This window comes from Tiliqua scincoides, chromosome 6 (assembly GCF_035046505.1).
Source record: "Tiliqua scincoides isolate rTilSci1 chromosome 6, rTilSci1.hap2, whole genome shotgun sequence".
NCBI classification, from domain to species: Eukaryota; Metazoa; Chordata; class Lepidosauria; order Squamata; family Scincidae; genus Tiliqua; species Tiliqua scincoides.
In genome coordinates, this window is record NC_089826.1 from 59,313,048 (window position 1) to 59,339,589 (window position 26,542).

At 41.3% G+C, this 26,542-nt stretch overlaps 1 protein-coding gene across 1 annotated transcript in view; it reads left to right on the plus strand.

Annotated features, from left to right (window-relative positions):
* The window catches only part of WWC2 (WW and C2 domain containing 2), a 137,774-nt gene that overhangs the window by 58,181 nt on the left and 53,051 nt on the right, over positions 1–26,542 (plus strand). The window contains exons 3-9 of the mRNA XM_066631782.1: positions 6,637–6,840; positions 7,585–7,661; positions 10,831–10,910; positions 17,914–18,043; positions 18,868–19,014; positions 20,237–20,310; positions 25,340–25,579. Of these exons, the coding sequence (XP_066487879.1) occupies positions 6,637–6,840; positions 7,585–7,661; positions 10,831–10,910; positions 17,914–18,043; positions 18,868–19,014; positions 20,237–20,310; positions 25,340–25,579 (952 nt within the window). The remainder of the gene's footprint in view (positions 1–6,636; positions 6,841–7,584; positions 7,662–10,830; positions 10,911–17,913; positions 18,044–18,867; positions 19,015–20,236; positions 20,311–25,339; positions 25,580–26,542) is intronic.

Sequence of the window (26,542 nt, forward strand, 5' to 3'; positions counted from 1 at the left end):
GCAAATGTTCTGCAGATGTTCACAGTATGGTGCATCCAGCTTTGACTTGGCTACCTTGAAGCAGAAGCATAACCTTTTTCTTTAATGTAAGCAGGGCAAACTCTCATCCTGCTGCTTCATGGATGTAAAAGCACATTAGCCTGCTGTTAGGAATAGATGGCCTGTGAAACTTCCAGTAGGTCAACATTCACCCATGTAGCCTTAATTTATATATCTGTTCCCACCTGTCAGACAGTGAATCTTTTATGCCATTTTCGTTAACAACCGTGGAATGAAAACTACCTCTTGAGAGTGTATGTGTTTGAAACCATTCAATGGAAAAGATCCTAATTTTTTCCCCAAACCAATACATTTCAGAGACTGTATTACCAGCTTTTTGGGCCTTAATGGTCACACTTGATTTTGCTTTCTTCATATTCAGAAACAAACATTGTGGCTGTATGAGGTTTCTGAGAGAGGTAAAAATAAAATTGCTTGCTTTGAGTCTGTAAGAGCTTAAAAATATATATATTGAGTTGAAACAGTTTTGCCCTTGTCCTGCAGTCACAAGGACAGCATTTGCTGTGGGCCACATTTTAGGACTCTGCAGGCTACTCCTGTAGTTTGGGCCACACATTGAGCAATCCTGACTTAAACCTACTGAGCAATTACCTGAAATGTGTTCGCAGATATGACTTTCCTCTCTTGTGAGATTATTTTCCATTACGACTAGTGCTGCTGTCAGAGTACAACCACAGTCATTATATCTATCCCCAAAGTCCAGCAGAACTGCCTTTATCCTATGTGATTGTTTGACTCATTATGAAACCCATTTGATGCTTTGTGTTTGCCTTCCTAAGCACTTCACTCCTCAAAAAAAAAAAAAAAAAAAAAAAGACAGCTCAAATAGCCATTGGTTATGCGTAAATAGATGTGCATGCAGAAGTTCTGCCAACATATGTTCAGCATTTTAGACTTCTTTTCAGAAGATTCAAAGGAAGGAAATCTCAGAGAGAGGCATGAAGAGTAAGGGTGCAGGCAGTTTTCTATACAGCCATCCCCAGGGTTCTTCCCCTTTAGAGTTTAACACTACCGCACACCTTCCAGCACATTCTTGCAGTTTGGCATCTTTATTTTTCTTTGGGCCAGTTTAGACAATACATCTGAATCAACTCTGCCTTCATGTGGTTAGAGTTCTGACTGCATGTTCATTATCCCCTTTTGATGCCCCTAATAATGGGATGGGGATTAGTAGTCCTCTAAATAGCTTTTTCACTTGTAATTTAAATGTTACTTTCAGTGCCACATGAGGAGACAGTTTGGACAACAATTGCAATTTGAAATTGCACGCTGGTGTGACTGTAACATCACTTGCACTTGCACCCCATATAACGAGTTAGCAGGGTAGATTCTGAATTACATCTGACCCTGCCCTTTCTGGAGGAAGGAGTGGAGATACCAAGTTTCAGAGGTCTGGGCCCCTGAGATTCAGTGAGGCGGAGTTTGTGAGGAGGAAGCCTGCTGAGGTAGGAATGGAAGTTAGTGGCATCTGGTGGTTTAAAAGGAAGTGCCTGGTGTCTCAGTGCTGCAGCCTAATGAATATGGAAACTAACAGCAAGAGTCAGGCAAAAAACTGGTCCCACCTACATTTCTGGTCCTCTCTAGGCTGATATTCTACTCCTCCTGGAAATCTGAGAAACTCGTAGCAAGAGACTCATAGCAAGCCATCCAAACTAGAAACTGTCCGAGATAAATAGGAACAGTCAGAGCATACATCATTACCAGATCTAACCTGAAGTTTCATGGTTTTAGCTTCCTCCTGAACATGGCTGACCCACCCATGAACCCGGTTGAAAGTCATGACATGGTAAAATCATTCCTTAGAGCGTGAGCAAGATGGGGGAAGCAGTTTACCTTCTCCAGTCCACTCCAAAATATCACTGTGGCGAAGCTGAAGGAAGACACAGTGGTGTTATTGCAGCAGTTCCAAAACTTACCGTGGTCACAGCACCCTTCTTTCTCAGCAGCCTCTTCTTTCTGGCTCTCCACCATCTTGGAGTATGCAAGATTTCACACGACCCAAGTTGGCAGTGCCCAGGAGAGCTGGGGAGATGAGGCCACTGGGGATATACTGTGGTGTCCCTGTGAGTTTGCTGCGGTCCCCTCAGGTGCCTTGACACAGAGTTTGGGAGCCGCAGGATTACTGTGTCTTGTTCTTGATCTCACTCCTTCCAGGTATGATCAGGAAAAGAACATCCTCTGCCTCCTAGTTGCCTCCTCCACAGCCCACCAAAATGTCTAGGAAGGGAGGATGCTGAGAACAGGAGAATTCTCAAGATCCTGCCAGGTTTGGAAGAAGTGAGAGATGAGGACGAGATACTTTTGTAGGCCTGCACAAGAAAAAGAAAAAGTGTAGGTGGAATTTGGATACCATGTTGGCTAGAGCCAAGCTGGCTTCTCAGGATCTCCAGAAGAAACTGTCAAATCTTTGGTTAAAGAAGTCAAGGGAAACTATTTTCAAATGATGGTACCTTATACAGAATTCATGCGCTGCCTCCGACGCATCCTCGGCATCACCTGGCAGGACAAAGTTCCAAACAACACAGTCCTGGAACGTGCTGGAATCCCTAGCATGTATTCACTGCTGAAACAGAGACGCCTGCGTTGGCTTGGTCATGTCGTGAGAATGGATGATGGCCGGATCCCAAAGGATCTCCTCTATGGAGAACTCGTGCAAGGAAAGCGCCCTACAGGTAGACCACAGCTGCGATACAAGGACATCTGCAAGAGGGATCTGAAGGCCTTAGGGATGGACCTCAACAAGTGGGAAACCCTGGCCTCTGAGCGGCCCGCTTGGAGGCAGGCTGTGCAGCATGGCCTTTCCCAGTTTGAAGAGACACTTTGCCAACAGTCTGAGGCTAAGAGGCAAAGAAGGAAGGCCCATAGCCAGGGAGACAGACCAGGGACAGACTGCACTTGCTCCCGGTGTGGAAGGGATTGTCACTCCCGGATTGGCCTTTTCAGCCACACTAGACGCTGTGCCAGAACCACCTTTCAGAGCGCGATACCATAGTCTTTCGAGACTGAAGGTTGCCAATATATACATTTAGCTCAGTATTTATATTGAAGAACAGCAGCTTCTGGAGTTTCAGGCAACAGCCTTTTCTAGCCATACTTGGAGAGGTCTGGTATAGAACCTAAAACTTTCTGCATGCAAGGCATGCGTTCTACTGCTGCAAATACCCCCTTCTCTTTTCCACAAGGCAATCATCAGGCTTTCCCCCCAGGTTTCCCACCACCACCCATTTTCCCATATGTTCTTCTAGTTTAGGTATCTGTCTTTCTGTGAGTACAGTCAACCCTCAGCATCTGCAAGGGTTCCATTCCTAGAACTCCTGTGGATAACTGAATCAGCGGGCCTGGACCGGAACTACCTTCTGGTTGTGTCTGCTGGTGTTCTGAGGCCCAGAGAGGTTGTGTGTGGCCTCTCTGGGCCTCAGAAAGCCTCCCAGACATGACCAGAAGGAGCTTCTGGACATTGCCGCGAGGTCAGGTGGGGTCCTTCATTGCAGATTAGGAACTTGCAGTGAATCTAATCCTTGGGTTCTGAGCCCATGGATAAAAAGGGCCCACCTGTAGTAGACTGACCCTGATAACTGTATATTCTCAAAGACACTAAAAGTGCAATAATCCTGCTCTGGAGTTGTTAGAAGAAGGTATAGATCTGTTTTTAAAGCAATCAAGGGCTATTAGGCTCTCAACCTGTCCAACAGACTGATCAGACTTGAGCTCCCAGGCTCCACTCCCTGAACTTCAGGAGACTTGAAACCCTCAGTGTTGATCCATGTGTGGTGAGGACAGTACATCGATTGTCCCCCTTTCATGTGCTGGACTTCTCTTTGGAGTAGAGAAACTGCATAAACATGGGTGTTTATATTGCATAAACAATATATGCAATATATTAGTGAGGGATTATTTGTATCCCCTGTGGAACTTACTGGAAATCAATATGTAGTATTCTCTAAGTTTCTTTTATGTACTTGCCAAATAACTAGTGCTATCTGCTTTTGCTTTGAGTACATTTGGTAAAAAGTGTTTTACAGAAATGTGCATACCTGGCATATATTTGAGTTTAGGGAATCACATGAGACATATTCCTTTTTTTTCTTTTAAAAAAAGAATACTTTCTCATTTTTCACTTGCCTCTTGAGCTCACATCAAAATGTAGCGCCAGGAAGATTAAATGTGTAGGACTATCAAGTTTTATTGGCAATTGTTCCCACCAGAGATCTTCCTCTGGTATAGCAGAAGCTAACCAAACATATGTTTAAAGTCCCTATTGTGGCACATTTGAATTACTGTTTGCTCTGGATAATTTAAGTAGGCAAAAGTAGAGAGAATTGTCTTAGTGAGGGATGTGTAACTAATGTTGTTGGGGCGAGGAGAAGCACTTGAACCTACATCAGTAGCTTGGATTAATGTTTTCCTAGAGAGCTTTGAAGATGTACTCTATAAGAGCTATACGCTATACCACCTTTCATCGACTTAAATTGAACTCATTGACTGAAATCTTTTAAAACCTAAATCTTTCTCTGAAATGTCCCAAGAGTTTAAACACTCTTCTGTCTTTTATAATGGAACAGCAGACTTATTAAAGTCTGACAAGGCTTTGTCTTCTATTTATAATGACATTAGTACCAGATAAATCTGTGTAGCTTTTGTGCAACCAACAAATGTCTTGATTTACACTGAATAAGTCTGTCACTTTTAAAGCCCATGCCTATGCATGTCTACTCAGAAGTCCCATTATAGTCAATGGGTCTTACTCTCAGATAAGTGTAAGGATTGCAGACTTCGGGCCAAATCCTATCCAATTTTCCAGTGCTGGTGCAGCTGTGCCAGTGAGGCATGCACTGCATCCTGTAGTGGGGGGAGGCAGTCATGGAGGCCTCCTCAAGGTAAGGGAACATTTGTTTCGTTACATCAGGGCTGCATTGCAGCTGCACCAGTGCTGGAAAGTTGGATAGGGCTGGGCCCTTAGAAGGCATTATTTTTTATCTAAAGGTGGAAAATGTTTATTACAAAACTTTGAAAGTGTTAATACTTCTTTTGCAGTGTTGTGTATCTAAACATAGTTACTGTGACTTCATAAGTGCCGATTTTCAATCCAATTCAGATTTACTAGCATTCTTCCCCCCTGCAGAAAGTAGCTTTGCACAGAAATGGAAGAGTGAAATTGTGCTGTCTTCATATGTCTTCAACCAGTGGTACTTGAAGTGGTGTCCAGTGTTAATCACAGACCTCCAGATCTCAGCTGCCTGACAGCAAGATCAGCAATGCAATGTGACAAGCAGCAGCAGGAGGTTCAGCTCAGCAGGCATAGCTCCAGAGTGCACTTTTCATGTGCTCAAAAAAAGCCCTCCTGTCCACCCTGAGCCTCTTACCAGTGTTTGTTCGTTGCATCTGGTCTCCCAATCCAAAGTAACTGGTGATGATATCACCACCAGTTACTTTTGGTGGTACTTCCAATTGGTGGACCATCAAAGTGGTACAGTGGGGGACAAATGTTGAGAAACACTGGTCTGAGTCAAGGCACTGGGGGTATTTGTGTAACCAATTCACTGCTTTATGAGGATGGGTCTTCCAAGGTGTATATCCCACCTTTGTTGTGCAGCTATGTTCCGTTACTACTTTTATGTGTGGGATTCTAGGAAATGTTGCTAGGCAAAAGAATAGGGGATTATGAGAATAATGTTTCAAATCATAAAGAAAATTGAATTGTTACATTGCAGGAAAAACTCAAAGTGTGCATATATACCATTAAAATTGTACAGGCAAGATGTATTTTTGAATATGTAGCTTAATACAATGGATTGTATCCTAAAACACCCTTTTGTTCATGTAATGGGCCTTGTGCGTGTGAAAGTGGTAGCCCAAGGTTTTGTACACAGAAATTGATTTGGAATCCTTTCTGGGCTTTGAGCTTGCACAACAATATTGTGCAAGGTGTTTCAAAAAAAAAGTGTCAGTATCTTATTGCTGTGCAATTTTATCTACATGTGCTTGTCCAATCACATATGGAACAGCACAAAATACCACCTTATTTTCATGTGTGCTCCTTAGGATACTTGTAGACTCAAGTCTCATAGACTTTATTTGAGTGTATGAGACTTGAGTCTACAAGAAAGGTGGTATATAAAGGCAAGCTGATTCAAGGCAGGTTACATAGGCAGGCTGACCATAAACCCCATTTTTTCAAACCCTTTTTACAAGGGTTGTTTTATGAGAGAAACTCATAGAACCCTCCATTTCTCCAGATGTTTCACTTCGTGGTGTAATTGTCATCCTGGCTACACAGCTCTTGTGTTTTCCTGGCAGCTTCAGAACACACCTCAGGCTGGTTTTCAGGATGTTAATCCATTTCTTGCTAGTCTCCATTCCTTCGTCTCTAGCCAGCAGCTTCCAGTCACCATCCAAAGCAAAACCCAAGCTGATCCTGCTTTATTGTATGTAATTCAGAGTTCTAAATACAACTCAGTGGTAACTATCATTTGGCCCGAGCATGATAATGAAATAAAGTTTCAGACCTTTCAGTGACTTGCGCATCGTTAGCTTAATTTAATTAAATGACAACTTTTTGAAACTGTATTTCTACAGAAACAACACAGATAGAAGATCCAAGAAAGCAGTGGAGACAAGAGCAAGAGAAAATGCTGAAGGATTACCTGACAGTAGCACAAGATGCACTCAGCACTCAAAAAGAACTGTACCATGTGAAAGAACAGAGACTAGCGCTTGCCCTGGATGAATATGTGCGGTTGAATGATGCCTACAAGGAAAAATCAAGCTCACGTACAAGCTGTAAGTATGATAAATCTGAAAAGGCAGGACAGGTGGAGAAGGGAGGTAGGAAGAGGAGTAGAGAGTGTCTACCGAGAGCAGCATCTCTCCCCACTCCTCCTTCCCACACTGTCTGTCTTTTAAATAGCCATACAGTGAACCAAGAGGAGGAGATGGCAGTCGCTGCAGTGGGTTCTAACTAGTGGTTGCCAACACACTCTCCAATAGGCTGATGGGGACCCATTGTCTCACTGGGGCTTATTAGAAGAGCTAGCCCTGGACTCCATGGATTCTTGTTGGGAATTTACCCTGCTTAATATGTATGAGACCCCGAACATGCTTTTTCACTTTGAACTCCAGAATCTGTTGTGTAAAAGGAGATTGACTTTAAAGAAAAAACCAGTTGTTTTCTTATTCCTGAAACTTTTACTCATATTTGGTGGGCCGCTGTGAGATACAGGAAGCTGGACTAGATGGGCCTATGGCCTGATCCAGTGGGGCTGTTCTTATGTTCTTATGTGTCGTCTTCTGTTAATAAAATGCTATCTAAATGATAGAAACTGAAGCTAGTTTGAGATCAAGGTTCATGTTGCTCCTCTGACTGTATTTCCATAAAAGATTGAATTCAGAATTACTTGATATTAATTATATTATATTAAACTTGCAAAACTACGTGAACTCTTTGAGAACAGCAATAATGAACAATTTCTGAAATGGTTAAATATTTTCACTTATTTTCTTTCCCCTCTCTCCTTTCCAAATAAGTATTCTCAAGCTCCTCTTCCAGCACCAAGTATGACCCTGACATTCTGAAGGCAGAAATATCCACGACAAGATTAAGGGTAAGTATGCTTAATTTTAGGGCTAGACTAGATGTGACACTAGTTGTGTCATTTATTCTGAACATGCTTGTTGTTTTGTGTATTAATAGCACATGTGGTGGCTTGATCTGGATTGGAACTGCAGGGGGTAAGGTAAAAGCCTCTCTAACCCCCATCATGATCCCAACCTAGACATAGCACCCCATATGCACTATTTACACAAAAAGGAAAGTGACTAATGTCAAGTCTAGTTTTGCCCTTAGAATTATTGGGTAATATGTAGTATGTCTTCCTCCTTGCCACTGAAATCCCCAAGTGCTGAATTAAATAGTAGTTAATAGTACACAAAGTAGTGCTTTCTTTTTTTTTCTTTTTTTTTGCAAATAGCAGTGCTAATAATATGAAAAATAGCACTTGATTTAGAGTTTTTCAGGCTTATTGACTTTTTACAAAGGTGTATGGCTTTGGAAAGATGCGGACATCTGAATAGGATTTGTATTATTTGAAAGGCGGTGCATATAGGAGCACAAATAGTTTGGACTTCCAGTTTGGTAAAAGAGATTGCAAAATACAAGTCCTGTCTAGTTGGGAAATGCATGGTTCTGAAGTTAATATAGATTATAGTATATTGGTTTCCCTCAAAAGTGAGCTTTGGGAACCCTCTCTCTCATGTGCATGTATACAGAGTCCCATTCTCTCTAACTATGCTGATCGGTGCGATCTGTCTTGAATAAGAACAGGTGGCATACTTGCACTGTGAATGACAAATTAGCTTAACCAGTAAATGTGAATTTCAAGTTTAATTACTATAATGAGGTTATCCAAATAAAGAGATGTCTTTTAATCTGGCATGTCTCTTGCATTAGTTGCGTGTTCGTGAACATTAAGAGGAAGATAGAATTCCTTTGTGTTTAACAAATACTAACAGGGGCTTATTTATATGTTATGGGAAAGCTGGTAGTGTTGAAATCAAGATAGTCTGCTAGAAGAGACAGCTGAACGTTGACACACCATTGTATTCTCTTCAGAGCAGTTATTCTTTTTATGAACAGTTAGTTCTCACCATATTAGTAAGCATTAGCATATCCAAGAGTGGAAATTGCCTGTGACTCTTGCAGAAGGCTAACTGATTTATATAGTGTGTGAGCGCGAATAAGGACTAATAGTTCTAGAGATAAGATACAACAGTGCAAACACTGAGGCTTGATTTATACAAGACTAAGGTCACAAAGAAAGCTTGCCTTTGTAAGCATTCTGTGTGCCCTTCATCATCACCTTTAAGAGGCTGTATCACATGTAGCAGCTGATACATATGTAGATGTCTGCCCAAGGCTGTGACCGCTTGAATGTTAACACTGCACATGTATGGGCTTGTCATATGATGTGTGTATTTAAGTGAAGGGGATACTACTTCCAATGGTAAGTGCTTTCTCCATGATTTGCACCATGTGTAAAACTGATAAGGAAAAAGGACTGTACCACCTAAAGCTGTATGTTGGCATATGGGTGGGATTGTATGTTTGAATATCTTGTATTTTAATTTTTGATTTGTAATGTTTCATGTCAACCACCTTGGAGCAATGCAAAAGATGGAATACAAACCAAAAAATAAAATAAATGTTTCCCCACATTAAAGCAGCTTTGTGGATATGGAAATTAGTGCATCTTGTAGAAGTCTACCCTAACCTGCTTCTTGGCGCTCTAGCTTTCCCTGTGCAAAGCATTAACATAGGTGAACATCCAAACAAGCAACCCCCCCCCCCACAGGCATTTTGTATTGTTCTGAATTTTCTGAAGGCAATTTTCATAGGCATTTTCTGAATGTTTGAATCAGCTTTATGTATATAAAGCTTTACTTATATGACAACAAGCCATATAAGTAATACTTCTTATAAAGCAGGAGATCCTTTCCGGAAAGTTGAGCACTGCACAAAACAACAGTATAGAATACATTGTTAATCCAGTAAGCAGGAAATGGGAGCTGCCTGGCCCAGAATGAACAGTTGTCGTTGGCTAGACTGTTTGTTAAGCTGGGACAAAGGGCATTGTAACAAACCAGTGCTAAAAGATACGGGGTTATGGGAAGTATTACTAGATCCCTGAACAGTCACATCTTCAGAGACATCAAAATTTTCATGTAATATAAAAATTTGATCAGAACTTCTAGGGTGTATTTGTACATGTGCACAGGGCAAGATGCAGAGCACCAGATGTGCACAAGATGCCAAGGCACCAGATGTGCTGTTGTATCCAGGCCATTCATGTAAAGCTGAAGCATTCCTGCGTCTGCTGAATGTATTCATGGGAATGTCTCTAATATGAATGACTGGAGCATGTTCAGCCTAGCTACAATGCCAGCAAGGTGATAGCTTGAGATGGGAGCAAGGGTTATGATGATGGAGCTCTAAAAGGGTCACTTCACATGGTGCTTCAGACACATGCAAGGTGCAAGATTGTGGCTGTAGTTATACCGCATGTTTATACTGTAAGGTGGCTTCATGTCCCTGGGGGGACGGACGGACCATATACTTCACATGTCCAGTGTCAGGGTGCATCATGCTCTGAGGCAGGCTCTGCTGCACCTCTCACCCTAGCTCTTTTTGCCCCCCCCCCCCCAATTACCAATGGCTGACGGCTGTGAGCTGGCAATGGGTGGGAACAGGGGAATTTTTCCTCTACCACCCTTTCCACCACAGCTTCCTCCCAGTCCTTCTTTACATCAGTGTATTTGGTAGCTTAAAGCATTTGTCTCCTGACCTGGTTCTTTTCCAGTACCAGAGACAGGTTGAAGAAAAGTTATTTAAAGGCAGCAGAGCAAATTGTGGTGTCTCCTCATATTCTTTTTGGACTAAAAAAGTAGACATGCACACACTGTTTTATAAGTGAACTTGGGAAGTACATGTTTAACAAACACAGTTGCCTCCAATGTATAGTTTGCCCCAAAGATGGTGGAGCTTGGGAGAGGAGGCATTTCTCACACAAAATACAGTGTGTAAGGTTGATCCCATCAGTAGTGTATCATTCAGTTTTAGTGTTTTGGAAAGTGGGAACAAGTTAAGTTGAGATGTAAACACCTAATCAAGGGTAAAAGTTGTATCCTTTTCAGTTAGCATGTGAAGGTGCTAATTATGCTACACTGTGTGTTTCACTGTGTAAAAACAAATTCTACATCTTTTATTTTACATACAAGGTTAAAAAGCTGAAGAGAGAACTCTCTCAGATGAAGCAAGAACTGCTATATAAGGAGCAAGGCTATGAAACATTGCAACAGTGAGTATATGAAAATAATTGAAATTGACTTGAATAATTCAGGCTGCTGCTTAGAACCAAATCAAATAGAATTATTGTATCCATTTACAGAGGAAAGCTTTGGGAACAGCTGAAAAAAAATATACTGCTTACCAACTATGGAGTATCTAACCACTGCTTTAGAACAAGAAACTTTTAAGGAAAAAAAATAGTTTGCTAGAAAGTCAATGGAAAAAAACCATAAAGCTGTTACACAGGTTTAAAAACAAGTGCAGTTGAATGAGTTACCAGCAATTTGTATTCTGGAGAAGAGTGAAGAGGCAACTGGAAATAGAGAAATGGCAGCATTATACTTTTCATCTTCATGGGCTCCTTAAAGTATGATTAGGTCTTTACTGCCTCTTTGGCCGTCATGGAGAAAGACATACTACTTTGAGAAGGTTGAAATGCACAAGAGAAGGCAGAGGTTGAAGCGAGACACAAATTTGAGAAATCCAATGACTTTTATTAGTCTTTACGCACCCAAATGTGAAACCCTGCACTGAGTTAAGCATAGGCATTGTATGAATACCTACTTAGAGGTGGTCCCTGCCTTAAAAAGAAAAAAGAAAAAAAAAGAGGCAGCAGTATATATTTTAAGAACATAAGAACATAAGAACAGCCCCACTGGATCAGGCCATAGGCCCATCTAGTCCAGCTTCCTGTATCTCACAGCGGCCTACCAAATGCCCCAGGGAGCACACCAGATAACAAGAGACCTCATCCTGGTGCTCTCCCCTACATCTGGCATTCTGACTTAACCCATTCCTAAAATCAGGAGGTTGCGCATACACATCATGGCTTGTACCCCATAATGGATTTTTCCTCCAGAAACTTGTCCAATCCCCTTTTAAAGGCGTCTAGGCTAGACGCCAGCACCACATCCTGTGGCAAGGAGTTCCACAGACCGACCACGCGCTGAGTAAAGAAATATTTTCTTTTGTCTGTCCTAACCCGCCCAACACTCAATTTTAGTGGATGTCCCCTGGTTCTGGTATTATGTGAGAGTGTAAAGAGCATCTCCCTATCCACTCTGTCCATCCCCTGCATAATTTTGTATGTCTCAATTATGTCCCCCCTCAAGCGTCTCTTTTCTAGGCTGAAGAGGCCCAAACGCTGTAGCCTTTCCTCATAAGGAAGGTGCCCCAGCCCCGTAATCATCTTAGTCGCTCTCTTTTGCACCTTTTCCATTTCCACTATGTCTTTTTTGAGATGCGGCGACCAGAACTGGACACAATACTCCAGGTGTGGCCTTACCATCGATTTGTACAATGGCATTATAATACTAACCATTTTGTTCTCAATACCCTTCCTAATGATCCCAAGCATAGAATTGGCCTTCTTCACTGCCGCCGCACATTGGGTCGACACTTTCATCGACCTGTCCACCACCACCCCAAGATCTCTCTCCTGATCTGTCACAGACAGCTCAGAACCCATCAGCCTATATCTAAAGTTTTGATTTTTTGCCCCAATGTGCATGACTTTACACTTACTGACATTGAAGCGCATCTGCCATTTTGCTGCCCATTCTGCCAGTCTGGAGAGATCCTTCTGGAGCTCCTCACAATCACTTCTGGTCTTTACCACTCGGAAAAGTTTGGTGTCGTCTGCAAACTTAGCCACTTCACTGCTCAACCCTGTCTCCAGGTCATTTATGAAGAGGTTGAAAAGCACCGGTCCCAGGACAGATCCTTGGGGCACACCGCTTTTCACCTCTCTCCACTGTGAAAATTGCCCATTGACACCCACTCTCTGCTTCCTGGCCTCCAACCAGTTCTCAATCCACGAGAGGACCTGTCCTCTAATTCCCTGACTGTGGAGTTTTTTCAGTAGCCTTTGGTGAGGGACCGTGTCAAACGCCTTCTGAAAGTCCAGATATATAATGTCCACGGGTTCTCCCGCATCCACATGCCTGTTGACCTTTTCAAAGAATTCTATAAGGTTCGTGAGGCAAGACTTACCCTTACAGAAGCCATGCTGACTCTCCCTCAGCAAGGCCTGTTCGTCTATGTGTTTTGAGATCCTATCTTTGATGAGGCATTCCACCATCTTACCCGGTATGGATGTTAGGCTGACCGGCCTATAGTTTCCCGGGTCCCCCCTCTTTCCCTTTTTAAAAATAGGCGTGACATTTGCTATCCTCCAATCTTCTGGTACCGTGGCCGTTTTGAGGGACAAGTTGCATACCTTAGTCAAGAGATCTGCAACTTCATTCTTCAATTCCTTAATAACCCTTGGGTGTATGCCATCAGGGCCCGGTGACTTATTGATCTTTAATTTATCAATCAGGTCTGCATTTTCTAAGCAGCAAAAGAATACAGGTCATGCCTCATTATCCACTGAGGTTCCAGAATCCTCAGTTAGTAAAAAATTCAGTGGCTACCAAATCAGTGGAAAAATAGCTTTAAAGACCTTCTGGATTTCTTGTTCTTCCCTTGTTGCCCCAGAATGCATTAGTATAGACACTGTACCACATTCAGCCATTAGATGGAGTGAATAATGAAATTTGTGGAATGAAATTATCATTATTTAACAGCTTGAAGGTAGGAAATTGGATTTTGGTGCTTTTTTTCCTGGTTACATGGCATTTAAAGGTGGACCCCAGTATCAGTGGTGAGTCGTAAGAACATAAGAACAGCCCCGCTGGATCAGGCCATAGGCCTATGTAGTCCAGCTTCCTGTATCTCACAGCGGCCCATCAAATGCCCTGGATCAGTCAGATCAGTGGATACCAAATCAGTGGATAATAAGGCATGACCTGTAATTTTAAAAATTGAGATTCATATGTGCCATTTTACAGATTTGGAATTTACAACCCACCCTTAAATAGGTTTATTATGAAGTCGGTTTAATTGATTCCTAGTAAGTACATCTAGAGGCTGAGAAATTATACTCTATTGCTCTTTTTTGAGAAATTACAACTCTTGTTTATTGAGAATTGGCCTGTGCAACAGGTTGAGAATTTAGGTGTATTTGTGACTCAGCATAGGGAGTGATGTTCAGGGGTTAGAGAACATAAAGGCAGAATCTTGGAAAGGGAAAGAAAGATCACATGTTCTCTATGCAGGCAGATGAACCTGCTGAAACTATGAAGTCAGATGGAACCAAACTTTACCTGCAGTTTAGCATCATTTTTTTTGGTGCTTAAATATTAGAGGGCTAGAGGAAAAATATATGGGAGCTTACTTAACCAAAACTTAGCTTTTGCTAAAACATATTTTTTAAAAAAAGCAAAAGAAATCCCAAAACTTCAACCTGAAACTTCAAAACTTCTACTACTGTCCCAAGATTAAAGGTTAGCCAAACATGCTGGTTATATTACATTAATGTAACAATGAGGTATTGTTTTAAAGAGGCTTTCTCACAAGCAATTTTGATAGGAATCTAGAGCATGTTTGGGAAATACTCAGCAGCATACCATGAGCAAACAATGGACATTTATTGCAAAAATGCAGACGGCCATGTTTTGGATAGCACTAATGCCTTTTATTGAAAACAGAGTCAGAATATTTTTATATACTGGAGAGCCTTGTTATTCATTTGTGCTATATACATGATAAAACAGTTGCAGCTTGAAATGGCTGACATCATACTGTGCACTAGCATGCATGCAGTGTGCTACATGACCTCAAATTCATGTCACTTGTTTTTGTGTGTGCAGTTACCCTACCAGAATGATAAGGTGGCAAAAATCAAATGTGACCAGGGAGTAAATGTTCTATCCATAACAGGAAAACATGTTTAAATAGGATCCTGGTGTATTCTTTTTCTGCATGATAGTAGGGGTAAGGGAAAATATTGCACTTCCTTTTGTATCTTTTGTCAGCTCTGCTTGGTTGGAGTGTTGCTTGTGCCATGCTGCCTAAGGAACTGCATGAAGATGAAACAGATGTGTGTTTCTATTGGCCTTTACATATCCACAGCCATAACTTCTATAATGCTGCTTCCTTTAATGGTGCTTTGTTAAAGCTCTCTTTTTCCCATCATGATTGACAGCTATTCTAACCAATGGGAGCAGTACATTCTGTGCCAGTCAGTACCTATTTTCTGTTTATTAGATTGACAGTGTCTCCAAAAGTGCTATTTCATGGGAAACTCCTAAATAGGCAGGTTGCTTTTTCTTTTAAACATGGCTTTACCTGTGAAGTAACCATTGCTATCTGTTGTATTTGCCAGTAATTGATTCAAGTGCCTGTTTATCAAGCTGGCCACAGCCTCTAGCAGTGATTAACTAAATTGCCCTGATCTTTCAGGGCAAAAGGTATATATTGTTGGGAACTATAAAGGAAAGGATGGCTGAGTTTCACATACTGTTTTGAAATAACTTGCCAAATCTTTGGTTGCAGGCCTCTAGTGCAGTATTTCTCAACCAGTGGTATGGGTACCAAAAGTAGTACTTGAGGTGGTGTCTGGTGGTACTTGCGGGACCCCTGGACACCTGCTACCCAGCAGCGAGACCAGGAATGTGACACAACAAACAGTGGTAGGCGGCTCGTCGGGCAGAGCTTCAAAGCATGCTTTTCCTGAGCCTCTTACTGGTGTTTGTTTTGTCTCATCTGGCCTCAACATTCCCAACCCAGAAGTAACTGGTGATGACATCTGGTGGTACTTCAAATAGGTGAACCATGTGAGTGGTATAGCAGTGGAAACATTGAGAAAAACTGCTCTAGTGCATTTTAATGTGCTGCATTTAAATTGTAGCAGTGAATGATAACTTTGACCTGGATTTTCATAGGAATAGTTAGTCACCCATGGAGTATAAACTTGGCTTCCTGTCTTTTGCAGACTGTTCATATTTACCTTTCTATACATATTGCATGTAAACAGGCTTCTGTCTACCTGTTTACTGGTATTAAGACACTTTGTATTCTTAAATGCTGAAGCATGTTAAATTGCGAGTGGCTTGGGTTTTACAATCTTTGTCGTTGCCAGTATTTAAAATTTAGTTTTAATTCAGCTCTTTAAATCCTTTTTTGTTTCATTTGACTTTTTTTAACATGACTAATTTGAGAGTATCCTGATGAATTATGACAAATATTATTGCCATAAACTAAAAATTAAATTTTCTGAGGTCCCATGTTCTTCTAAAACAGGGGTGTCAGACTAAAGGCCTGTGGAAGCTATTTTAATAATTTGGCTCTCCCAGCACTACCCTTTCAGCAACACCACTTCTGCTGAGACTCTTAAGGGAAAGATGGAAGGAGACCTCTGAAGGCAAGGAATGCTACGATGGAAGGGACAGACCAAGAGGGGTGAGAGAGGGAGGTGCCAGGAGAGCCCAATTATTATAACAGCCATCTGGCACTGGAATGGTCTGCCTTATATCATTGTTTGCTCTCCCTTAATGGAGTTTTCAGGCAGAGTCTGGATGGCCACCTACCTGGGATACTATAGTTGCCTGCGTTGAGCAGGGGCTTGAACTAGATGACCTCCAAGATCCCTTCCTACTCTAGCATTCTGTGGCTTCCATTTCTGTCTAGCAAAAATGGCTGTAAGTTATGGCAGGAGTTGATTATATATTTGACTTGGTCCTTGGAATTCTATAATACGTGCTCTGATAGTTGTTTGGGTGTAAGGAAGAGCCTGTTGGCGTGGAAGCAGAACAGTTGTTCTCAAAAAAGGAATAACTCCAGAAAGAGAGTGCCAACTTACTCTTGTTTTTGTTTGCTCTGCAAGAATAGGTTTTTAATTTGTGAGAAATCAATAACATCTTAATGTAGATTAGCCCGAAGAAGAAAAATCCAAAAAGATCAATGATTACAGTTCCTCTTAGATATGGTACTAAGTCACAGCCTGTGCTTTCAGGCAAACGTTAAGAAATGTAACAAATGGATGCCGCTATTCTCTGTTTGAACCAGTGAAAACTTTTAATTTCCAGGTTCCTTGAATCTTTGCTAAACTAATTAGACATTTGCAAGGGTTTGTAGCAGTGCTGTTGAAATGTTGCAACAGCATCTGTGGGATTTCCCCTTAAAATTGTTTGCTGGAGGAAAGTCATTGATTAAAATACAGTTTGGAAATGACAGTTCTGGTCGGCTGTCACATGGGAATGTAGGTTATTTTAACTGTGATTTGTTTAACAAACCAAGATTGGCACCATACACAATCACCAAATTCTAGTTTCATTTCAGCTAGTCATTGTTTGTTTAGTCTGCAGGGCCAATGCTATCGTTACGCCAACTAGGCAGTTGCTTAGGGTGCGGAGGGACACAGTTTTATACAGATTAGTTTTTCTAACCTATATAAAAATGTAACTGACAATTTATATTTTTTAATTTTAATACCACAACAATGCTATGGAATTTAATTAATTATAAATCTTATGAAAGAAAAATTGGGGGTGTGCAAGTAGTTAACCTTGCCTAGGGTGCAAAATAACCTGACATCGGCCCTGCCACAACTTTTCCTCCCATGAAGTTCCCAGATGAAATCCTAAGTGCCTCCCAGTTACTGGCAGAGCACTGTCTAATCAGCTAGTGTTTGCCTTTGGTCAGGAAAAGAAAATGAGCATTACAAGTCTATTGCTAGTTTCCAGAGATTTCTCCTCCTGCTTCCAAGAAATTCTACCAATTCCGTACCTAGTCTCCACAATGAATGCATTAAAAGTACTCTGATGTTGAAGTTCTTTAAAGTGCGTGTGTATGTTTTGGAATATATTGTTGCAAGATGGAATAATACTCCTCTACCTTTTCATTTTGATTGTAGCTAGGTATTTTTGGTAAGGGAGACCATATTTATGAAAACACTGTTCTTTCCCATATGATCTCCTTCCAAACATTAGAAACCATGATCTTTCAACAATTTGGTCAAGTAGGAATCTCTCTCTCAACTTTGCAAGACTCTGAAAAAAAGAGAAAGAGGGATTCACTGTTATACTTAATATAAAAAAATTCAGTGCATATCAAAAGTACATAGGTGGGGGTGGAAGGAGACATATATTCATTCTTTCTTTCGGGTTACCTCCAGTCTTTCTTTTTTACAGAATTGACCAAAAAATGTCTGGAGGCCAGAGTGGCTATGAATTAGATGAAGCCAAAGCCATCGTGAATGAGTTGAAGTCTATAAGAAAAGCCATAAGCTCTGGTGAGAAGGAAAAGCAAGATTTAATGCAGGTATTTTGCTTCTGTTTGTATCCTATAGTCATGGTAATACTGTTGTTGTTGATTTTTTTTTCAAGTCAAATATACTTTCTTACACTGTTCTCTTAAGTACCTTCTTTTATTTCTCCAAATACCATACTTATATTCATGCAAAGATGAACTTGAATTGCATTTGACTTCAGACCAAACTACATGTTACCATCAGATATGACCCTTATGTGTTTAGCTTTTCATTATTAAATAACCATAGGGGCTCCTGATCTGGATTTGGACTATGGCCTGGGAGGGAGAGCATTGCCAATGGGAACTCCGCTCTCATGGCAAATAGGACACCAGCACATATCAAAAGTGTGGTGATCACAAAAGGTTAAAGTCCTTCTCCCCACCACCATGGTCTTGATTAGAATCCTTCCCACATGCCTGCCATTTAGTAAAGAAAGGATTAATACCAGGTTCAGCCCCAAATAATTAAAAGTTCTGGTTAGTTGCCAGGGGGCTTTGTAAATAGGTTTATCACTTAGTAGTAGTAGTTGCAGCCCATAGGTAATGCACCTAGTGAGGTGGTTTGGACAAACCACAGTTAGAATGTATACAATTAGAAAACCGAAAGGAAGGGGAGCACCAGGATGTGTTCACAGCCTGAGGGAACATGTTGCTAAAGTATCACCTAAACTGGATCTGTGTCAAGGCCAATGACATATTAAGATATGTACATTGACCTCCTTAAGTGGCTATAGCATCCCTTTTTATATGTCTCCTTCCCCCCCACTACGTACTTTTGATGTATATTGAATTTTTTATATTAACAGTGAATCCCTCTTTGTCTTTTCTTTCAGAGTCTTGCAAAGTTGAGAGAGAGATTCCTCCTCGACCAAACTGTTGGAAGATCAGAACCAGATTTGAGGTGTAGCCCAGTGCATTCTCAGCTATCTCTGTCCAGGCAGACTTTGGACGCCGGGTCTCAAACCAACATTTCTGGTGATGTAAGTTTCAGGGTGGAGAATATAAAAAACTATTTGCTATGAATTTTCTTGAAGGGATTTGACTCAAATGGCTGGCAGCTGCTGTTGCTTAAACATATTGTTAATCAAATTAGATAGAACTTTTGCCCAAGACAGATTTTTCTGTGGTATATTTGGAGTTCTGAAGCCTGGATTTCAAAGGAAAGCAGTAGAAATTGGGCTTCCTCCTACAACTTTTTTTTATGGTTTTCTGATTGCCTAGAAGCCTGGGGGTGGGAGAGGAAAGCAGCACAAATATATTTTTCTCCACACACTTTATTAGTTCTTGAGAAAGAACTAAATTTTGAAGTGAGAATACTTAGAATGTCTTTGAAATGTTTTCCAAACGCATACCAGCATCTATTTGACAAGGTTTATTGAGAAAATGTATTTTAAATAACTATGTTGGTAGTGGAGATCTTCTTTTCTCCCAACTGTAAATAATTTCTCATGTTCACAATATAAAAGTAAAAATAACATGAGCTTTTATAAGCTCATTAGATCTTAAAGTTCCTTTTAAGAATGATGTGGATAACTTGATTATCTCACGTGTCTTAGATTTAAGTGGATACAATTTGTTTTTCCTGTAAAGGAAATAGTTATGGAAAGGTCAAATGCAAAGCTATCCAGTTTCAGAAACTGGTGAGTAAAGATCTCATCCAAAATGTGCTTTGAACATCTGACGCTGATTGATGGAATTAACGTTTTAGCAACTTAAAAATCTTTAGGATCTCATTGCCTTGTATGGCAGTCATAGTCCACAAATGTTTTCCAAATGCTGGCATGTTTCTTGAAGGGTAGTATGATGAAAGGCTGGGGAACTGATTGTACTAGGATTTCCTGAGAAGAAACCCAAACTTGAATGTGGTTTTTAGCAATCTCAATTTCATTGAAGTTCTGCTTTGAACTTCATTGATCTCCCCCAAAGTTCTGAGTTCAAAGTGGTACGTAACAACTTGGGATGTAGTAAATGTTAGCTCAAAGTAGGCCTTGGACAATGTTGCACCTGTTTGTACTGAATCTGTCCTCAGGTGATTTAGCTGTTGAAAAGTAAATTCCATTTGAAAATATTTGAATATTTGACTAGCTCTTGTGCTGCAAAACCAATGATTTCTTTACTGAAATGTATTTCTAATAGTTTTGTTGCTTTCTGTCTTTTGTAAAAAAAAATTGATTTGTGAAATAAGGCTGGTTCTCTCAACAGGCTGGTATCAGAAATAGGTCCAATTTAGCTGAAAAGGTCAGACTGAGTCTTCAATATGAAGAAGCCAAAAGAAGGTAATTCATTCTTTGTTAAAGTGTGAGTTGCAGCCTGAGTCAAATAACCCTGTTTTCAATCTCATGCTTGCAGTGACATCTGCTGGATGCATTTATAGGAGCTATTACTTGTATCAGAATCATTTATCTGATTAGTTTTTAGCCTGCATGAAATTTATATTTTGTACTATTAGTGAGTGCAGAAAACCATATCTATACAGATTTATGAATACAGGTCCCGCCTACATATATGCAGATTGGGAACCTGTGGTTTTAACTAACCATGGGTTCCAAACCCGCAATGGAGGCCGGACCTGAGCTCCTGGATGCAACTGGAGATGTTCTCCGGTTGTGTCCGAGAGCATTTCAGGGCCCACAGAGGCTCTGCACAGCCTCCACAGGCCTCAGAAAGCCCCCCGCAGATGTGTTTAAAGGGCACTTCTGGTTTTTCCCTAAAAACTAGAAGCATCCATTAAACACATGGGCCTCTCTGAGGCCCATGAAAGCCACATGTGGCCTCAAAATGGTTATGTCTGGAGCCCCTATTGGACTGCAACCTACTGATTTAATTATCTGTGAACTTTGGTGTCCAGAGGGGTCCTGGAATGGATCCCCTGTGTTACTAAGGTCGCATTATATAGTGCTACCACTTTTCATAAGTAAGGCAGTAGTATTCAAACTGGTGTGTTGTGACGCCCCAGCTTGAAGGCCCTGGCCTCTGCCCCTTAAGGGGCGGTGGCAGGGGGGAAGGCAGCAACGCGATCCCCAGGGCTCGCTAACAGGGCTGCAGGGACTGGGATGCACTCAGCAGTCCCTGCAGCAGCCTTCCTGGGGTGCGGGGAGCCCTGCGCGAGTGTCTGCAGGGCTCCCCAACATGCAGAAAGTGAAAGCGGAGTGTTTGCACTCCCCTTCCGCAAAACTGGAAGTGGAACGTGATTGCTCCACTACAGATGCTTGCGCAGGGTTCCCCACACTCCCAGGAATGCTGCTGCAGTGACTGGTGAGTACATCCCAGTCCCTGCAGCCCTGCCTGAGCGACAGGATCCTGGGGATCGCTGCCTTCCCCCGCCCCTGCTGTCTCCTTCTCGTCCCCTGCAAGCACTTCCTGCAGTTTCCATACTCCTGGAGAGTTTGAAAACCACAGAAGTAAGGGAATGTGAACTGAAATAAATGCAAGTCCAGAAAGAGCAGAAATTATTTGCTGGCCCTTGTCAGCCACTGGTCTTTGCATTCATGACAAAATAAACTCTAATATTGCACTTCCTACAGTATGTAGCATGTGTTAGTATGTAAAAGTTTGAAGCAGTCCTAAACTGTAGTCCAGAGAAGCTGGACTGGACATGTTAACACTGAGCATGGGTAACTGAGCACACCTTATGCTGAAAGTTCAAGTACTGGCAAGATTGTGTTCACGATAGAGATGGAGGGAGAAGGTAGGAAGTAGGCATGCATAAATATAGTGAGGGAGAATTAATGTAAAGGTTACACTGAAGAAAGTGATGCTCAGGCCCCAAATGACCCGGATAACATGTGATTCAGGTATCAGACTAAAAGCAACACATGAGGTGCATTAATGCATCTCCCAACGCTTTTCTTTTCTTAAAAGCAGCTGAGGCAGGATTGGACTGGGGTTTCAGTGCTGGGGGAAAGAGGTTCTAGCCCTTTCCTCGGTTTATGGCCCAGCCCACTCCCATGAAGCTGACGTTCAGGACTGGCATCAAGGATTGGTCAAGTCAGGCACTGGCCTCAGGCCCATTTTCATCCAGGGGGCTACCTGGCCACATCAGCTCCTGAACCCCCCAGTACTAGTGGTAGCTGTGGCACATTGGTAGCAGTACCCAGAGGTAGTAGTACTAGTGGTAGCATTTCTCACCTGAGAAATTCACACCACCACTGCATCTATCACCCCTAACTGCAAATAGAAGTGTCCCCCAAAGCCCCATCTTGGCGCTTTCAGCAGCTGCTTCCATGGCTTCTGGAGAGCAACAAGCTTCCTCCAAAGATTTTTGACCCCATTCACTGATGGAGGTAGGAGGAGACATTAGTCGCTGCCACTCTCTACCTGTGCCAGTTAGCTGGGAAGGAGGTGCAGAGCCTGCAGGAAGCTGACACCAGCACAGATGCAATTTGTCAAAGAATGGAAAGGCGTAGACCCATTCCCTCTGCATTGTGTGATCCCAGTTCAAACTACCCCCATGGCTGATGTTATCCAAAGGAAAAAAAAATGTTGGGAGACCAATTCATGGATTTTCTTCTTCATGTTTAGTTTGGCATGAATTCTACAGGTCTATTGAAGTTTTTGATTTACCAGCAACCTCCCGCACCACACAGCAAGCCACTTTTTAAACTTGGAGGAAATTCCAAAGCGGTTTTCAGTGTGGAGGGCAGGAGGCAGCTGCTCAAACAAAAAAGATCTCCTTCCCTCCTCAAAAGACCTAATGAACATATTCTGATCCTTGGGAATATTTAATGTAACTCCTTAAATTTTGATCATAGGCTACTAATACTATTTCACAGATATTTAATACTAGTTATTCAATAACTGTGGCTCATAATGAAGGATATGCTCTTCTGATAGGGTCGGGCACAATCTGATCAAACTGAGTATGGATAAGATGGAAGAAGAAGGTATGGGGGAGGGATAGTGCTTGATAAGGAGTCAAGAGGCTAGGTTACAGAGTGGTACAGGTAGGTCAGAGAAATTCAGCTTGAGTTGATAGCACGGAAGGATTGACCTAATGATGAAATTTGCAGAGGGAGATGGAAGTGGAGAGAAATGAAGTGGGTCCAGGGGCAATATAGTTTGCAGTATAGGATAAATTGTGACAATTAAACCTTTCTCCCTCGTTGCTTAACAATTTTGAAGTGTAGTTCAAGAAACCTCAAACCAACCCTTCTACATATATAGGAAAGCAGTATTGGTTACAACTGTGTTTCCCCCCCTTTTTACACACACCCCACCTTGTGTATAAACATTGGTGTTGACAAACTGTGCCAGGTGAGGGCACTGAAACCTTAATTCACATAGAACAAGTGCAGGATTAGATAAGGGTATGGCACTGTGTATGCAGTGTCTTGACAGTATTGCCTCAAAGGGCAAGAGGGCATTTTAGTGTTCATGTCCTTGTTATCCTGGATCTTTTTTTTTTTTATGAGGCAGCTAACATGGGTGCCAATTATGATATCAAATAACTGTTAGTTTTATGGAAAGAAAAAGAGCCCCTGTGAGACTGCCACCTCATGTTGTAAGTCATTGAACAGCTATCAAAAGCAACTACTTTCAGATAATACCAAGGTTGGCGAGGTTTCACCCAGTGACCCAGGCAAAGCTTCTGTATTCCATTATCAATCTGGGCCTTCATGCCAGATTCTCTTCAAAATGCTTTCTATGCATATGCCATATAGAGTTCATTGATTAAAAAAAATTAATACCTTCAGTATCAAGCCTTTGCTCGCTGATCTGTGAACGCGATGCTGTAGCAATCTCTCCCTATTCTTTAATCTGTTTATTGGCTGCTTTTGTACTTAAAAGTAGCTAGAGTTACAAACAGTATAAAATGACTAAGAATACAGTGAACTCTCAGTTTAACAGACATTGAGTTAACAGGCTTCAGAAACAAGAGACATTGTCTGCATCATTAAAAAACTGATCATATACATTTTGCACATGCACGTCTCTATTGACTTCAGTGCACTTGGATTTAAAAGACTTTCAGCATTAACAGACACCCTTCCCCCCATTAGTCCTTTAAAGTGAGGATTCAGTATAATGAAAATCAAAACCGTGTAATCCAATAACATAAAATGTGCATCTCAATACAGATCTCCTATGAAAACAGCCTAAATTCATGGCACGATTTTTTAAAAATGCAGCGCAACTTTAAACCTTCATCTATAGAACCTCTGCAGTAGTATGAGTATGTTGAGGTGCAGAATAAGACTTCAGAGAGAGAATGTAGCTCAGTGGTAGAGCCCCTGCTTTGCATACAGAAAGTCCCAAGTCCAATCTTCTGCATCTGCAGGTAGGACTGAGAAAAATGGAACTTGTATCGAACCGCTGGTCAGTCTGTGTACTGACCTGAATGGACCAATGGCTTGACTCAATATAAGGCAGCTTCCTGTATTTCTATGTTATAGGAAGGTATTTGCATGTTGGAGACAACTGATAAACTGGATAGGGAATGAATTCAGTAAAGTGAGTGCGATCACAAAGACAGTGGAAAGCAATTGTCCATAGAGAATTGTCTTCCCATCAACGTTTTCATTCTCATGACATTAACAAGAAAAAAAATAACTGGGCAGTCTAAATCCACCCTCAGCATGAGAAAATTAGATCCTTAAGGTGGCATATGCTTACTGTAAGCCAGTGTTTTGCACATAAGCCTGAAAGCAACATTGTCTACTTTTACCTTTATGTGGCATTATTAGAAATGTACCACGTTCTTTCCTTCCAGACGTCAGGGGACGGACTGGATAATGTGGATTCGATTGCTTCTCTGTGGCATATGGGAACAAGATCATGCCATTGCTTCTTGCCAGCTAGTGCACTTCTCCCATCTCTGGTGCCAGCTAGTCATCCTCATGGAGCCCTAACACATGAATAGACTTATTATATTCATGGTCCTATTTTCCTGGTTGATGTCCCAGATAAAATTAGGGAAAAGACTGTGTGATCTGAGCTTGCATGTATTAAATTTTAAACATGTAATTCTAATGTTGAGTCCTTGCATGGATACATGGTGCTATCAGAAGTGGGTGGGCAGACTTGTAAAGCATATCCTCACTCCCCGCCATACATAAACAACAGTTTGGGTTTGTTTCGTCTAGTGTGGCCCAAAATGTAGGTTTTCCTTTGAAAGACACCATGACATACTTGCTGCTAAAGGTGTTTTTTCAATGTGATTGTTCTGGGACTGATCTGTGCATGATGTTAACTTGCCAACAGAGTTACGTCTCTAATGCGCCAAAATTTATTTGGCACAATTGGGGGGGCATATTGCTAATCTGCTTTCTCTCTTTCTCCCTTAATATGTGTGTATTTATGTGCTAGCATGGCAAACTTAAAGATTGAGCTGTCTAAGTTAGGAAGTGACGCTTGGCCTGGGGCACTAGATATTGAGAAGGAAAAACTGATGCTGATAAATGAAAAGGAAGAGCTTCTGAAAGAACTTCAATTTGTCACCCCCTGTAAACGCACTCAAGATGAATTGGAGCATCTGGAAGCAGAAAGGAAAAGGCTGGAAGAGGAGCTGTCTGTGAAAAGCACACCTAGTGACACACTTACAGAGAGGTAAAGTTTCTTTTCCTCCCTCCTAACGTTAAGCACTTCTTTCTTCAGTTTAACCTTTGTACTCATTGCAGCGTCTGAGCTGTGCCCTGATGGGCCATTTTCCTTCAGTGGCTGTTCTGCGTAGGTTTTAATTAAATTTATTATTAGTCCACTGGGCAGTAATGCAAGGAGACCTTCACACTGTGGCAGAACTCACGGAGCCTGTATTATTCCAAGCTATCTGTTGCTCTGCGTTTGTGACTAGCATGAAAATGCCTGTGCCTGAAGAAAGCCAGCAGAGCGTAATACATCATTGGCAGGCTTTGTGATAATAGCTGCGACCTGCATGAACTCTTCCTTGCAAATGTTACTCTCATTGCTTCAGCATTGGAACCTCCTATGTGTGATGGAGATATTATTCCACATGTATGCTCACATGCAGAAAAAAAAAGTATATTACTTTAAGTTCAGAAGATAAGATCTGCCATTTCCTGGCTATTCTCATTTACACTACAACCCAGACTGTTGCCTACTAGCCTTCGAAACATGGCAAATGCACTTGAGAAAGGGGATGGAAACGTGATAAAAAAAAACAAATCTTATGTAAGAATTGCATCTTAGTTTTTGCTTATGGTGACGAATGATATGCTAAATAAGAGCTCAAGTATAGACTTTGACTTTGGTATAAAATATTGTATAAATAAAGTATAAATAAATAAAGTATAAATAAATAAAATATTTAATAAAATAAATAAAGTATAAATAAATAAAATAAAGTATAAAATATTGACTTTGGTAGATGCTGTGGAATCTGTGATGGATGCAGATATCTTTCAGTGCTATGTATGCATAATGATCATTACGAGAAAGATTCTTTCTTTTCCAGTCTATAATGTCATTGTCAAAGATTATGGCTGAGTTCAGCTGTAGGACAAAACCATGGTTTGTTTTAACATCTAAACTGAAGCTTACCCACAAACCATG